General features: G+C 38.7%; 1 protein-coding gene across 1 annotated transcript in view; it reads right to left on the bottom strand.

The window, feature by feature from the left end:
* Window positions 1–4,078: 4,078 nt before the first annotated feature.
* SOCS5 (suppressor of cytokine signaling 5) overlaps window positions 4,079–17,408 on the bottom strand; it is a 68,314-nt gene continuing 54,984 nt past the window's right edge. The window contains exon 2 of the mRNA XM_029937305.1: window positions 4,079–8,373. Within this exon, the coding sequence (XP_029793165.1) occupies window positions 6,751–8,361 (1,611 nt within the window). The 5' untranslated portion in view covers window positions 8,362–8,373 and the 3' untranslated portion in view covers window positions 4,079–6,750. The remainder of the gene's footprint in view (window positions 8,374–17,408) is intronic.

Below are 17,408 nucleotides of genomic sequence, written 5' to 3'. Positions count from 1 at the left end.
ATTGCACCTACAAAATATTTATAAAATTCCATGGCAAAGTTTTCAGTTATTACAGTTCAATTTTGAAAGTATATTAAGGGGTTTAAAAAATAGCCCTATACATTTAAAATAACTCACCCTAAAAACAGAAGTAATAAGAGGTAGGATGAAGTGCTTAATTGTATGTACTTTAAAACAGAAGAGAAAGAGTAAGCCATTTAGTGTAATGATGAATTTCCCTGAAGTTAACAAAATACCCTAAAATCTTAGGTTTCCAGTTTAGAAAGGGATGAGTAAACACCGAGAGCAAGAAATGTCAGGTAGTAATATTATACATTTCTAAATGTAACCTTGAGTATTAAATAAAAATTCAATGCAGTTTTCACTTACTAAAATTAATGAGAGAAACTACGTCAGTCACGATAGCGTTTGGGGGGTTAAATTCATGAACTCCCTCTTCAATCTTCTTTGCCATGCTTTCACAGTGCTTCTGTCACGTGAGAAAGAAACCTTTGATGTTCCTTTAGATTTTACTTAATTTTCCCATTTTCTCTGTGAAAGTATATCTAGGAGTGATAAAGTTTCCTTATTTGATCAAACATTTATTCGTTTTTTGCATTAAGAAATCTGCCTTTCAAAAATACACTATCTATATTTTGCTATATTTAAAAACAGATAGGATGTGGATTATATTAAATGGGAGATACATGCTTGGCTTCCTTATGATTTGCATGAATTTGGAGAAAGTATGACAAATTTAACTCAAAAATCTCTTAGGCAAGCAAATTGCTTGCCTTTCTTTACCCCCAACTGTGCTATTTTCTTCTCTTGCAGCTTCAGATGTACTCCTCGGTTTAATTCTAGTGCTAGAAATCTGATCTAGGCAAATTTCACAGGGCTTCCTGTCTCTAGTCTCTCCCGGTTATAATCCTTCGTACAGCTGCTGGCATAATTTCTAATACTATCTTGTTTAAGAACCTAGATAAATTCAGACTCTTCAGTCTGGCACATTCAAATGCCACAAACAACAGGTTCTTCTCCTTCAGTCCTGCCCTTCATCAGTTGCTAGTCATAACCACACTTCCAGACCTGGCTTCTCCACCACCATCTGCTAAGTCCAATTATTAGACATTCTTGTGATGAAACAGAACTAAGACACCAAATCACCCTGCCTCCACTTGGATCATTTCTGTTTTTCCTTGTCAAGCATGTAATTTTTTAAAAATTACTTTTTGCTTGGTCTATTTCCATATATTGTCGTCATTACACATTTCTGTATTTGTCTGTGTCCCCACTAGTTTAGAAGTTCCGTGTGGTGCAGGTTCTCCTATTGAAATTTTATTTCAAGAAACCATCAGTGACTGGGCTTTTGCAATGTCAGTTACTCTAACCCAGTTAATGATCTGACTCAAGAGTTGGAAGGGATCTAAGAAGATCGAAGGTTCCTGCTGTTTCAAATAAGGGGTAGAATCTGTGTGCCCTTCTCAAAATAACTCAAGCACTACAGCTGTCTTCCTCTTTCTGTATGTTATCACTTATCTGTATCTTACAAACTTCCAAACCTTTCGACGTAAGAACTCATGAAAAAAGAGTGGAAGGGTATATAATAAATGCTGACAGCAGTTGCCTCTTGGAAGAATACAAAAACAGGAGTTAGGAGGGGGTAGGGTCAGGGCTTGTGATGGGAAATGATAGAGATAATGACACCATGGGCTGTTTTTAAATTTTGAGGGTATCTTTACAATCTTCAGTCCTTCCTAGATATTGCATAATGAACTTGCAATACTCACATAAAAATCTATACTAAAAAAGATACACAAGCTAATCTAGCATGAGAAGCATGACAGCCCAACTTGACAGGAATAAAACTTTAAAACTGAGTTCAAGGTTTAGGACTTCAGTATGTAAAAATTCTCTGAAAGGTGAAATCCTCTATCTCTACCAAATCCTTTAGGTTTTCAAAGAATCTAATGATAATTTTGAATTGACAAATTAAGATAAACGTCACCATAATTACCCTCCCCAAAGAAATACTTAGTCCCATGCAAAATTCCTAGCTGTTTCCATCCTGTTCTATGGTTTGAAATACTATCCATATAGCGACTCCCCCCCCGCCCCTTATTTCTTCCCCTAGTTCTACATTCATATATACAACTGCCTGCTCAGTGTCTCTGTTGGGGTGATTAACAGAAATCACAAAACTCAATGTATCCGAGGCAGAATTCAATGTACACCATTTTGCTCCTCCACTGATTTTCTCAAATCTCAACTAATGGCAACACGACCTTTGCTCAAAATCATTCTTTCTTCCTTCTTCCCATCTGATCCATCACCAGATTGTCAGCTTTACCACCAAAAGAGACATCTCTATCTGATTTCTCCCTACAACTACTACCCCAGTCCAGACTCCCACCATCTCTCACCTAGATGACTGTGATAGTCTTTATTTTACCCCACTATAGCCTGTTCTCAATCTATCTATTGGAGAAACAGAAAGCAGACCACATCACTCCATTGCTTAAAATCCTCCAAAGGCTTACCATCACGTTCAGAATAAAATATAAATCCCTTTCAATGGACTCACAGTCTGATGCAGTCTGGCCCTTGCCAGTCTTTACCTTATCATCTGCCATTCCCCACCATACTCGCTGGACTCCAGTCTTATGGCCATTCTCTTTCTCATCATAGAAGCTCATTCTGGCTTCAAGACTTTTAGTTTCACTGTTCCTTCCATCAAAATGCTCTTTTTCTTTGACCTTGGTTATTTTCTTCTCATCATCCAAGGTCACTATTCCCCAGTGATCCTACAGCTTTGTCTTGTACCCCAATGTATAACCATCACCTAAAATGGTGACTGGCACGTGAGTCTTCAATAAATAATTGTTGAATGACTGGCCAAAAAGAATCTAAATATTGAATCAAGCTTCCTGGGCATAAAAACAGTTGCTCCAACTGATCCATACTTTGCAATGGCCAACTCCTCCATCCCACCCCCCTCAAAAAAACCCCAACAACCAGGCACCTTCCACAAAAATTCCAACCCCAAATCTCCTTAGAACATACCACATTTAAAAAGTCTATGTTCAGTATCGGCTGTGGCAAAAATAAGAAACAAAGCCCGAGTCTCATAGATATACAGTGTTTATGCATGACATATCATATTGTCCCCTTTAGAGATGGTTTTTCACCTTGAAGTCAGACCTTTGCATTTTTATCTAATTTCATCTCGGTAAAGTGCATGTGTTGGGCTACAGAGTAAGTGGAGAAACTGGTGTGAGTTTGTGTTAACACACTCCCAGAGGTGGAGACAGGCTCTGCCTCTTTCCTAGGAGAGAGCTGACTCACTCACAGCCTCTGTGCCTCTACCAAAAAGCAACTTTATAGCTTTCTTTGCTACAAAAATAAAAGATCTAAGACAAATCTCAATAAAAGTTACCAAACTAGTGTTTAGTGCCAGGGAGCAAAGGAAGATTGGGATAAAAATGAATAGCAACCAGATGAAAACGTCGAGTAAAAAGGTTCATAAACTCTGAATTTTGTTAAAGTGAAGCATAGAATTCAAGGTTCAATTTTTATGGCTCAAGCCATTATAAATCTTATATAAGCATTCCAATGGATCGTAAGAACACAGAGCAGTTTGTGGAGTATGATTATTTGGGCTCAAGTTTTGTTGAACAAATAGAAATTTAATAATGACTCTTAATAACTGTATTTAAGCCAAGCTGTTGCTTCTTCAACAATTTTTTACTGTGTTTAGCCAGAAAATAACTGATGCGTGCTTTCTCGTTGTAAGAGGACTGTATTACAAATAAGACTGTATCAGCAAGACTAAACTTTAGGTGTGGATAATCAAATTTGAATGGTATAAGGACACCGTGTATGTGTGTATACACACACATATATATACATGTACATGAATAAGGCCTCTAAATGATTTAAAAATCAGATAGCAATATTATTATTTAAAGAAATATTAACATTGTAAATGTATATGCGCATGTGTATATAATCCGTGTGTGCGTGTGTATATGTATATGCATACACAGAGAGAATGAATGGATGGATGGATGAATGAGAATGGACAGGAATCAGACCAATCTTTCCTTGGGTTAATTACTTTACTATGAAGATGCGTCCAAACTTCTAAAGAATTTCCTGTTTTGTATTAAAATGCACTTCAAAAAGACCATGAAAACAAAAATTTAGTTGACAGGCTACAGTGGGATTCAGAAAGAGACACAGTGAATATAGACTAAGGTGCAATTTCATGCTGGTGATTTTTCTTTTTTAAAATGTAAGCCACTAATTTTTTAAGAAAAAAATTTTAAACCAAAGTTTGCATATTAATGTTACACAGAAACTGGAACATGTGACTTTTAGCACAGTGTATACATGCTCACATAAAACTCAAATATTTACACATTTAAAACAATTTCCATTTAACATATGAAAGTTCTGAAATACATAAAAGCATTAATATTTTCTATAAAACTACAATTAGAACATCAATTTGCTACAAGCATATAAAACATCAAGTGTTTTCTTGGAGTTTCAAGTTTCCTCTTTAAAACAAGATCTTGCTTGCATATATAATCTTTCTCCAATAATCAGTAAGGACTTTTTCTCCCCCAAGATATTATTTTCCAGATACATTATAAGCTCAAGAAAACGGACCCAACAGTTAGGCAATATAATTATGTCATAACAACTTAATTGCACATAATGCTTTAAAGTAGGTTTGGATGACGTTCTCGAACACTTTGGTATATGTTCTTTAGGGACTTCTATTAGAAATAACAGGAATTTTAAGTCCCGTTAATCCCCATTTTGCTTTAAAAACGGACAAGTCTTTGGTTAAAGTTCTACATTTTGGGCATTTATGATTAATAAAAATGGTCCCCAAACCAATAAATGGTGCTGATATGTTCTTAGTTCACAAGACTTGTTTAACTTGCTTCTGATGCAGTGGGAGGCTAAAGAGCTTCACTTATTATAACACGTCATTGATAGTTTCAATCTTTCATTTACAAGCAGAGAAATCAATAGGTTAGTCGATATTTCTGTTCATTTTGTGTTATAATCTAAACTGTACAGTAATGTGCAGTAACTATAGATACTGTTCCACAGTATATGTGATGATGACTGGAAAGATAAATAGCATTAAATTTAGAGTCTGCTTACTCAGAACAAGTCAATATCAGACTGTACAGTAATTCTGCGTTAACTATAGTAGGTTGTCGGGTAATGCTTGTTTAAAAACCCCAATACCATTCCGTTTATAAGAGAAATTGTTGCAAATGTATAAAACAGCAGATATACAAAGAGAACACCAAACATACTTTATTAGCACAAAAAAGCAGCCATAACAAGGCACAGCAAGCAGAAACGTATATTAGCAGTCAAAGGGTTAGTGTCGCATACAAATACAGATTTTCTTTTTGTAGCCTTGGCAATAGCCATCAGGATGTAAAAGAACTTTCTGTAGCAGCAGGTACGGAAACCAAGGAGCACTCACCAGTGGTACAGAGCACATTAACAGAAAGACACAAGAATGATTCGACTAGTGCAAAATGTCTAGGACAGAACTGTAAATTCAGTTCAATACTAAGAAGCAAACACTAGAACTTGGTATTACTTCCAAAATAGCTCACTCAAGTAGTATTGCATACTATTCTAAGTGACAAAAAGGTGCTAAGTTATTTACAGATACAATGGTGGTATAGAGTACCTTTTAAATCTGCAATGTTTCAGATTTTCCATTAGAAATTAACTGCGCTGAGATTCTATAAGTTGTACTTAAGCAATTCAGCTACGAGAGTTTACAACAAAGAGATGAATACTGCCATCCAAATTGTTCATTACAGTTTAACAATAATCTCAACATCAGCAACCACTGTAGTTACTGTTATCTGACTCAGTTGGGCATCTTCTAGTCTCATTTTCTTCATGGTTCACAAACTCATCATGGGCAGAGAAAGATCCAACTTTAACTAATGAATGATTAGAATGGGCGTATTAAAAAAAAATCACACACAGGACTACATTGCAGCTATTCCCAATGTGTTTTAAGTTAAAGCACTCATTAAAAAAAAATTAATACCTAAGGCTTTTAAATAAAATTCTACTACCAACTTTGTAAGCCTGAAATTCCAAGAACCGTTTAGAAAACCTGGTTTATTTAACAGTACCTTTTGCAGAAGAGACAGGGGACTGACTATAAACTACATCAACACTTAAGTGAACTGCACTCTGCCCTTGTGGCCAGAAAATTGCATTTTTTTTTCTCTCAAAGGAAGGCAGTCTTTATTTTTTGGACTTCCAAAGCTTGATTTATAGTAACTACAAACATCACTACTTTTGGAAGGTTATAGAAAAATTCTTAGAAAATATAACAGTTTCAAACATTAGTCACACTGTCGAAATACTCATCCAATAGTAATAATTTGTTCTTCAGTAAGAAATAGAATTCTTCATAGCAAATGCCCCAGAGTTGCCTCACTCAATTACTACAGTCATGAAAAACCAAACTGTTAGCTCAGTCGACAAAGTGTTTTGGTAGCCTTACTGAACACCTGTACTAGCCCTGTCCTCTGTTGTCTCAATAGGCACCACGTTTATCTGAGTAACAGCAGACGGCATCTGACAGATACTAACACTAAGACTACAAACTGCACTGAGGAAACCTAACACTGATACGTGTGCTTGCTAGAGGTGTACTGTCCGATGCACATAAAAGCAGATCTACTTAATGCCCTTTGGCGGCAGGAGAGTTTACTTTGCCTTCACTGGTTCTCGTTCTAACCAGCGAACTCTAACTTTTTGCTTATAATGATACTCTTTCAAAAAATCCTGCAACATTGATGGTAAAGGGAGCCCATCGATTCCATCATAGGTAGTGCATCTACAGATGACTGCGCGGCAGATATACTGCAGGCTGAAGGGGAAAGTCCTGTTTAGCGAGATAGTAAGCAACGGTTCAAAAAACATGCAAGAACTGGGATCTTTGTAATGTTCTAAAAGTCCTGTTACGGTGGAGGAGTGAAATACACACGGATCATGGGCGTCAAAACTAAAGTTGTGGTTCCACTGTTCAATCCGGGCGTGCAGGGATCTGTTGTAGCGCCGGAAGCTCACAGAGAAGAGGTAGTCCTCTTGCGCAGAGTCCCTGAGCAAGAATGTGCCTTCAGGTTTTCCTTCAAGGAGGGCTTCTGCTTCGTAACGGTCCATCACTCCCCAGTAACAGGGATTGCCTGTAATCTGCAGCAAATCAGGCACGAGGCAGTGTATGTAATCAATCTGCGTGTGGACTTTCCAAGCTCCCTGTCGGCTAACGTGGGCATGGCTGTCTCCAGACACCTGACGTTGCTTCTGCCTCCGAGACTGCAGACACAGGGTGGTAGTGTCCTCTTCGGGGTCACAGTTAACTTGTGGAATTGCGGTGCTATCCCCACTTACTTCAGTCATTCCAGGAGCTAACTTTGGTCCCAGTTTATATAACGGATTAACCTGTGCGGTGGCTTCAAATGTATGTATTTGTGCGTTGGGAGGAGGGTCAACCCCCTCTTCAATACTAAGACGCCTTCTCTCTCGAAGCCTATCTTCTTCATCTTCAGTGGAAACTAAGGATGGATCAAAGGTATCAAAAAATGTTGAGTGCGGGCTCACAGGGGCTGTATGCTGTTTAATCAGATGCCACTTTTGGGCTAAATCTGAGCCGGCAGGAAAAGGGCATTTCTCAAGCATTAATTCTGAAAGGTGTATTTTTCTTTTATTAGAGAAGAGGGGTTTTGACTGCTTGCTGTAAGTTCTCATGGGAAAACACAAGCCCACAGTATCCTGCAACCTCTGTCTCAGAGAGCGACTTCCCACAGTCCTGCTGGACACGCTGTCCATGTCATGCACCGAGCTCACGCCGTACCGTCTCTCTCTCCTTTGAAGTCCACTTCGAGTTCTACCAAACTTTTTATCGGTATCCAGTGAACTCTGTGTCTTCGTAGAACAGGAATGTTTTTTCTTCCCACCCCATGGGGCATGACGAGAGTAGGAATCTCTTCTTGCGAGTCTTGTTCCTGGGGTGATACATGAATCATTATCCTTTTCAATGCTTATTTCAACGATTTGAGGAATTTCAGTGGCACAGTTAGGGTTTCTCCTGGAAGAATTCTTTGAAGGGCTTAATCCCAGTTGTAAGGCAACATTTTCTCTTAAGGGACTGCTTTGTTGCTGAGGAGCTGAGTCTCCTATACTGATGTTTCTCTCTTTAACAGACAGATACCTGTTGGAGTTCATGTCCATACTGTCACTGCGGCTCCCTCCCTCATGACTGAAGAGATTCTGACACCTGTATTTGAAGTTATTCCACATCTTCCCCACTTTATCCATTGATTATAAGATCTAAAGACAAAATAGGAAGAAGAGAAAACTATGTTAGATGGTGTGTCTGAACAAAACAGGCAGCTCCCATACACCCTGCCCTTCTCGTTAGAATTTCATTTCGGTGATGTGGGTCAGGAATCTGTCCTCCACTGCCCACTAAAGCGATGAGGCAAACAATGCCGGTGGTGGTATGGTCTCTGGCCCTTTCGTGACACTCACAGCGACACTAGTCAGGCTAGTCCTCACTGGCCACTTCCTTTCAGACAAAATACTCAGATCTCATGGGAAAGAAAGCAAACCCTCTCAAACTCTGGTTTCTTTTTCCCATGCATCAACCTAATTTCATTAGGACACTGATTCAGTCTCCTTACTGCAAATAATTCAGGCACTGGCTCAAGTATTACAAAGGGAGATATGTTCTGTATTGTTGAAACATATCTGGATTCAACTACTCCAAAGTTGAAATCAGGACATTTGTGTAACACATTAAAATTAGTTCAAAAACCTTTGAACTAATCTTCCTGACTTTAACAACTGTTCATCTCATCTGGAATATAAACCACTTGTAAAAATTCAGTATCTTCCCTTCCTATTCTGCAATGTATTGAATTTTATCCATGATTTTGAAGAAGCAGTTTGAGTAGAAAAGAAAATAGGGGAAAAGAAAAAGAACACTTAGACATTAATGAAAAGGTGTCTTTCAACTTCCCAATTCTTAATCCTGGAAAAGGCTGGACATAATAGAGTAACAGAAACGCTATGATATTGCAGGAATTAACAAAACAAAAACAAAAATATGCAACTTGGCTTCTTTATTTCTGTTCCTTTAAAAAAAATCAAAAGTAGATTACCTCACTTTACAAGTTATTATACGATTCTAACACCGATGGTCACACTGTCTCATTCAATAACCTCAAAGTGAACATTAGGAGTAATGGAAAAACGTAAACTTAAAATTCAAGTGGTTTTGTCACAAAAGGACAGTAGAAATGTTTTAAAAATTCTTTCTATTTTGCCGTTTAATGAGCATGGTACTTTTTTCCCCTGAATTTTTTTTTTTGTTGTTGTTCATGTTTATGATCTCCTTATGCATTACTCTTCACAGTTTACAATCTGCTGGGATGTTTTTTCTTACAGTGGTGAGAAGCATTAGATCTGATTCTCCCATTAACTGTGACTAGTACTCTTTGTGATAAATAGTTGGATTTTCAAGACGTTGACTAGGGTTAAGACAACAGTAAAAAATAAACTTCATATATCTTCATTCTAGTTTCTTACAGAAAGGGCTCTTGGACTAATGATGATGCTAACATAGAGAATTTATGCCTATGAAATCATAAAGTGCACTTTCAGATTATTCTTTATTACAAGCATACTTCTAGGTGTATAGGAGTTGGTATCGTAGGTGGTATATATATTCTGGTACAATCTATTAGATGGATTAGATTTAAAACCTTTAAATCTCATTAAACTCTATCAGAACATTTTCCCTCCTTCTCTTTGTTTTGAGGTTTACACTATTTGAACTTAACATGCCTTATCATTTACTTATTTATTTATTTTTACTTTAAGATTCTGTTCTTCACTCATAGTCATGTTAAATATGAGGCTGATCCCTGCCACATCCTTGTTGACTCACTCCAACATCTTTGGAGATGTACTCTTCAACATCTGAGGGGTTGCTTCTAGCTCCATTTCCTCCTCATTTCTTTATGAAAAAAACCTTTTTTTAAATGTTTATTTTTTGAGAGAGAGACAGAGTGCCAGCGGGGGAGGGGCAGAGAGAGAGGGAGACACAGAATCCAAAGCAGGCTCCAGGCTCTGAGCTGTCAGCATGGAGTCTGACATGGGGCTCGAACCCACGAACTGGGAGATCATGAGTTGAGCTGAAGTCACACGTTTAACTGACTGAGTCATCCAGGAGCCCCCTCATTTCTTTATTTTTAAGCTGCTTTTCATTTTTACCTAATTCATACATTTATATAGACACGCCTTGGAGATACTGTGGGTTTGGTTCCAGGCTATGCAATAAAGTCAGTATTGAAATAAAGCAAGTCCAGTGAATTTTCTGGTTTCTCAGTACACAGAAAAGTTAAGTTAGCACTACTCTGTCATCTATTAAGTGTGCAACAGCAGAATGTCTAAAAAATCAATGCACATACCTTATTCAAAAGTACTTTATTGCTAAAAAATCCTAACCAGCTCTCAGTAAGTTGTAATCACTGATCACAGATCACCGTAACAAATATAATAATAATGAAAAAGCTTGAAATATTGCAAGAATTACCAAAATGTAGCCCAGAGACATGAAGTGGGCAAATACTGTTAGAGAAATGGTGCGGACAGACAGGCTCGACAGAGGGCTGCCTCAAGCCTTCAGACTCAAACACGCAGTATCCGCAAAGCACAATAAAGCCAAGTGCACTAAAACGAGGTACGCCTGTAGTTTCCAAGTACAGGCTTCTAACAAACAGTAGCACCGCCTGCCACTCCCTTCTATCTTCGTTTCCACTCCCAGGGATTCATGGAAAATTACTTTATATTTTTTAGCTGTTTCTAAGGTATTTTCCTCATTTCTGAATAACCTGTCCATATTGCTATTGGTTGGTAAAATCCTAGATTGGGACTAGTTTACCCTCAGAATTTTGAGGGCTTTACTCCACTCTTCTACTAGCTTCTATGTGGTCACTGAAAAGTCCACAATCACAGCAATTCCTGGTCTCCTGTTACGTGACCTGTTTTTATCTTATGAGAAGTTGTAGTTTCTTCTTTTTATCCTTAGCCTGGGCCCTTTTTACATTCATGTGTCCTTTCCATGTCCTTCTCACTGCCCCTGTCCTCCCTCCTACTTTTGTAGACAGCAGACCTCTTAGATTCATCTGATTATATATATTTTCTTTTCTGTATTACATTTTTCCTTTTCTACTCTCTGGAAGATTTCTTTGGTATCACTTTGCAACACTTCTACTGCTGTTAGAACGTTTCCTATCATAGCTTTAATTTCCAAGACCGTTTTTTCTTATTCTCTGAATGTTCTTTTTAACAACATCCTATTCTAGCTTCATGCATGAATATCTCATTTCTCAGAGGATACAAATTTTCAAATGTTTTCTTCCCTTTTTAACACTTTAAATGTTTTTATCTGTTCTCTTTCTTTTTTCCTCCTTAAATCTTTAGGTGTCTATTTTCTATTTTGTCTGATGAGTCCCAGCCGTCTACCACAGCTGATGAGGCCACTGACACGCTGATCAGAAGCTCCATCTACGAGGTGGTGCAGGAGGTTGGGTTAGGTACTTGTCAGATGATTGGCTTTTCCTACAAGGTGAGGAGGCAGTGAGTTTTTTTTATTAGGAAATCCACAAATGTCAGGAAATGTTAAGTTTTGTGTCCTGGCTACTTATCCTGGAGAAATGTCCTCCAATTTCCTCTCTGGGGCATGGGCACCTGACTGCCCTGTTCTGAGAACAGGGCCAGGAGAATGGTAGAATGGTAGGGTTTTAACCACAACACTCAGACTTTTGCTTGGTCCTTATTTTTAAAAAGCTGTCCTTCTTTTCTTTTTTTTTTCTTTTTATTTATTTTATTTTATTTTTTATTTTTGAGAGACAGAGAGAGACAGTGTAAGCAGGGGGGAGGGTCAGAGAGAGAGGGAGATACAGAATCCGAAATAGGCTCCAGGCCCTGAGCTGTCAGCACAGAGCCTGACGCGGGGCTATAACCCACAAACCATGAGATCATGACCTGAGCCTAAGCTGGACGCTAACCGACTGAGCCACCCAGGCGCCCCGTGGTGTCATTTTCAAAAGATACTCCACTTCAGCTCTGACTGGACCTCCTGGATGAAATTTCTTCAAACTATAAACTCTAGCTTTATCCGGTGTAAAAAAAGAGCAGTAGTCTCCTGACTGCTCCGGGTAAAGGAGGGCATGTGTGAGTCCCAAAGATACTTTGGGTATTTGAGTTTGAGACTTTCAAACATTCCTGTGTTCAGCTTCATACTTCACCCTTCCCTTCTGAGCTAGCTGGTTCCTCTCATTTCTGAGCCAGCACTAGAGATTGCTTTGCTTATTTTGAATATCTGCTTATTTTGCAGACATTTACATAAGTTTACTCCATTCTGTTAATTTCTAGCTACCTGCTTCTACTGAAAACCAGTTGATCAATCAGGTTTACTTCTGTCGCTCATTTGCTTTCTACTTATGGGTTTATGCCTTATACCTTTATTATTATTATTATTTGAGAGAAAGAGCACGTGCACAAGCGAGCAGGGGTGAGGCTGAGACAGGGAGAGAGAGAATCTTCTCTCCATGTGGGGCTCAATCCTACGACCCCAGGATCATGCATGACCTGAGCCTAAATCAAGAGTCGGACACTCTACTGACTGAGAGCCACCGGGTGCCTCCCCTTATACCTTTTTATTCCTCTAATTTTAGTGAGGTCCTAGGAGTGAATGTTCAATCTTACATATTTAACTGGAAAGTCCTCTTTTCACTGTTACAGACAGTGAACAGAAAACACAGAAAACCCCCTACCCAGATTAGTGATTCTTCCCAAATGGAAAAACAGCAAAGTTTTTTTTTTTTTTTCTGCAGTGAAGGATCCACACAATAAACACTGGCTGCATAATATAAGTGCCTGGAGAGCTCTTTAAACTCCATGACACACAGGCCCCCTCCCAAGAGATTGTGATTTAACTGGTCTGGAGATGGGCCTGGACACTGCTGTTTTTTAGAAGTTCGTGGGTGATCCTAGAGTTGAGCAGGAAAACCACTGACCTACTGCAGCCGTGGGCTCCAGGGGCAGCTCTGAAAGAGATAGGAGGAGGGCACTGCTCTGCAGTAGTACTAAGTAAATAACCCCGTTTCTCTTCGCCTCGTTTCTGCCACGGACACAAGAGGCCTATGGCATCTTAGGAAAGACTGCGTGCAGCAGTGCCCTTAAACTATCCAGAATGAAGAGGCGGTTTCCTTTTCATTTCACGAATCGATTCTTTTGTACGACATTCTAAGAATACATTACTAGAAAAGTAAAATGTGAAAAAAAAGACATATGAAATACAAGTACCAAACTTATTAGACTGAATAGACATAAAATAACTATCAAATAGCTATAAAATATTTAAAATGCTTATGTTTAATTTCTATACTTGTCCCTGACTGGTAACAACCCACACGGGCCTCAGGTCACAGCCCTTACAGCAGCTCATCATCTAGAGCTGAGCTGTCCAAAACATAGCGTTATGGAGCCCCTGAACGGGGGCTGGTGCCATACATTATAATGATACATAGTTTGGATATAACTAGCCAAATATATTATTAAAATTAATTTCATCTGTTTTTTACTTTTGGATGAATGGGGTTTCTTTTAAAGCATAAGTGCTAGTAGCTTATTTTAAATTTTGTTTAATGTTTATTTTTGATAGAGAGAGACAGAGAGAGAAGGACAGAGTGTGAGCGGGGGATGGGCAGAGAGAGAGAGGGAGACACAGAATTCAAAGCAGGTTCCAGGCTCTGACCTGTCACCACAGAGCCTGACATGGGGCTTGAACTCATAAATTGTGAGATGACCTGAGCCGAAGTTAGACGTTTAACCGACTGAGCCACCCAGGCACCCCAAAGTTTTATTTTTTTTTAATGTTTATTTATTTTTAAGAGAGAGAGTGCAAGTTGAGGAGGGGCAAAGAGAGAAGGACACAGAATCTGAAGCAAGCTCCAGGCTCTGGGCTATTAGCACAGAGCCTTAAGCAGGGCTTGAACTCACAAACCACGAGATAATGACCTGAGCTGAAGTAGGATGCTTAACCAACTGAGTCACCCAGGTGCCTATATGAATGAGGTTTATTTTTTTAAACTTTTTTTTTAATGTTTAGTTATTTTTGAGAGAGAGCGAGTGAGCGAGCAGGGGAGGGGCAGAGAGAGGAAGACACAAAATCTGAAGTGGGCTCAGACTCTGAGCTGATAAACAGAGCCCAACCTGGGGCTCAAACTCACAAACCACAAGATCATGACCTGAGCTAAGGTTGGACACTGAACCTACTGAGCCACCCAAGGGCCCCTGAATGATGTTTTTCAATGTTATTTATTTCAGTGAGAGGGTATGTGTGTGCATGTGTGGGGCAGAGGCAGAGAGAGAAGGAGCATGAGCAGGAGAGAGGCAGAGAGAGAGAGAAGGACAGAGAGAATCCCAAGCAGGCTCCGCACTGTCAACTCAGAGCCTGATGCAGGGCTTGAACTCACAAACTGTGAGACCATGACCTGAGCCGAAATCAAGAGTCAGACACTTAACCAACTGAGCCACCTACGTGCCCCTGCTTTTTACTTTTTAAATGTGGCTGCCAACATATTAAAACTCACATATATATATTCTTTTGGAAAGTACTGATCTGGATCAGGGGTCAGCAAACGACAGCCCAAGGACCAAATCTGGCCTGTGGCCTGTTTCTGTATGCACCCTAGCTGAGAGTGGACTTTACATTTTTAAAGGGATAAAACAACAAAAACAAAACACCCACAAAGAATATTTGACAGAGACCACATGTAGCTTGCAAAGCTTGAAAGATTTTCTGTTTGGCCTGTTATAGAGAAAGTTTACTGCTCCCGGTCTAGAGTATGTCACTGTGGACATCAGAAGAGCAGTATTCAAGAAGTCCAAAAGTCTCTCTTCTCCATGTTTTTACGATAAATTCTGAAGCTATTTAAAGATATTTCTTTGACAGATTACATCTGAAAAATGACAAGCAACCAAACTTAAAACCACTTCTCTCCTCATACAGTTCTTTATAAGCTGTATAAACAAGTGGGACATGGAGACAGCGTGGACTTGCCCGGCTACAGAGGCTGTTTCTAACACTGAACCTGTGGTTCATCATTTTCATAGAGCAGGAAATCTGTTGAATTCTCCATTCCTAATCTGGAGACCGTTGCTAGACTGCATCATGACAAAATATTCTACTTTAAAGAAAGACTATTATGCTTTCCCATCCCTTGGGGATAGAAAGTAGATTTTTCTTGACGTGGGGAATGCTATGTGGGCGGCTGTAATACTGCAAAGAAAAAAGTACTGAGAGTGATTCACAGATGAGTCCATGCGAGAAGAATCAAGAAGGCATTTCAACTATCTTAATATTTACAATGTCAGTTTTGAGGTTCTTCTGTTTGTTTGGTTGTTAAATTTTTGGAAATGTATTTAGCTGAAACTCTTTGAGACCTAACTTATGAGTCCATTACTTTAGAGTTTTATATAAAGTTACACAGGACTAAAAAGTTTTAAATTTCGCATGTACTGACTCTAGAATACATGCTCATCATTCATTATAAGCTTTCCCATTTTTATACCTGCAGAGCTGTCCTTAAAACGATCCAAAGCAAATTCCTAAAACATCATTCCTTTCCCCAAGGAAAATAATTTAAAACTGGTTTTATAACTTTTGTAAGTTAAAGAGCTTTTGTTGAAAAATGCTATCTAGGGGCGCCTGGGTGGCTCAGTTGGTTGGGTGTCCGACTTCGGTTCAGGTCATGATCTTGTTATTCCCAAGTTCAAGCCCCATGTCCGGCTCTGTGCTGACAGCTCAGAGTCTGGAGCATGTTTCAGATTCTATCTCCATCTCTCTCTGCCCCTCCCCTGCTAGCACTCTGTCTCTCTCGCTCTCTCTCAAAAATAAGTAAGCATTAAAATATTTTTTTAAAAAGAAAAAAAAAGAAAAATGGTATCTAACAGGATAAGCTATAAATCAAAATTATGGAAAATTAGAGGTCAAATTCCATTACTACAAAAATTTACATATATAAAAAAACTAAGGATTATAGTAAATGGCCCTCTTAATGTCTAGTAGTATATGTTATAAAATTTACACAAAACAGAATAACTGAAACAGTTCTTGGGGTTCATTTCAATGGGACCGAATCCATACTTTATCAGAAATAAATTAAATTCAACAAGTTTTAAGACTCCATGGCATACCATAATGGGTGAAGAGGTGGAGAACAACCCAACCCACATCCCTCCTCTAAGTCTGTCTAGGCTACTTCGCCATGGTAGTACCTGTCCAGTGAGAAGTCCTTCAGTCACAGCAACAAAAATCAAGACACAAGGACTGAGTAAAGTATTTCTGTGCCAAATTCAGGTACAAGAGGCAGTTTAGGAGAAATGAGTTTTGACTGATATTTTGGTGGCACTTCAATAATTTTTAGAGAGATGATCCAATATTTAATATTAAGAGTGAAACAGAAATCCAGGGATGCATGGCTGTCAGAGCTGTAGTCCCGTAAAGAATCTGAGAACCACTAGGTTATTTTGTAATTGTTACTTATACACTCTATTGTGACATGGTCTATGTTATCTAATTGGATGCCTATTTATCTTCTTTACCGCTATTTAATACTATGTTTTGTGGGTCATAAATGGTCATATAATTCAATCTTAACTACTTTACACTTTTACAACACACATAGTATATTAATACAGTAGACCATGGACATGTACACACACACACGTGCACTCAAAAAATGTGAGGTCCAGAGGCCCCTGGGTGGCTCAGTCCGTTAAGTGTCTGACTCTTGATTTTGGATCAGGCCATGATCTCACAGTTCAAGAGTTCAAGCCCCACATCAGGCTCTGTGCTGACAGTGCGGAGCCTGCTTGGGTTCTTTTTTCACCCTCTCTCTCTGCCCCTCCCCTGTTGTCTCTCCAAATAAATAAGAAACTTAAAAAAAAATGCTTTTTTAAAATGTGAGGCCCAATGATCTAGTGTACCACATACTTCTGTTCCCGCCAGTTGTTATACTTTTACTGAATTAGTTATGTTAGCTTCCCAAACTACTCATGTTATTTATACTTAATACTGTAACTATGTGATTTAATTGTTAATTAACCTAATGAAATGTGGAGGAGTGGGGAAGACTGAGTTGAAGGACTCTGAAATAGTCAATTATAAGGAGATACTACTGCTGAATTAGGTATAAGCAAGAAAATAGTAAAAGAAAAAAATTTATTTGAGGTATGTATCCATTCTTAGGACTTGTTCATTTATTATACTTTGAAGACCACTGGTCCTG

This window comes from Suricata suricatta, chromosome 4, assembly GCF_006229205.1.
Source record: "Suricata suricatta isolate VVHF042 chromosome 4, meerkat_22Aug2017_6uvM2_HiC, whole genome shotgun sequence".
In the NCBI taxonomy this organism is placed as follows: domain Eukaryota; kingdom Metazoa; phylum Chordata; class Mammalia; order Carnivora; family Herpestidae; genus Suricata; species Suricata suricatta.
This window is presented reverse-complemented; position numbering and strand designations above follow the sequence as displayed.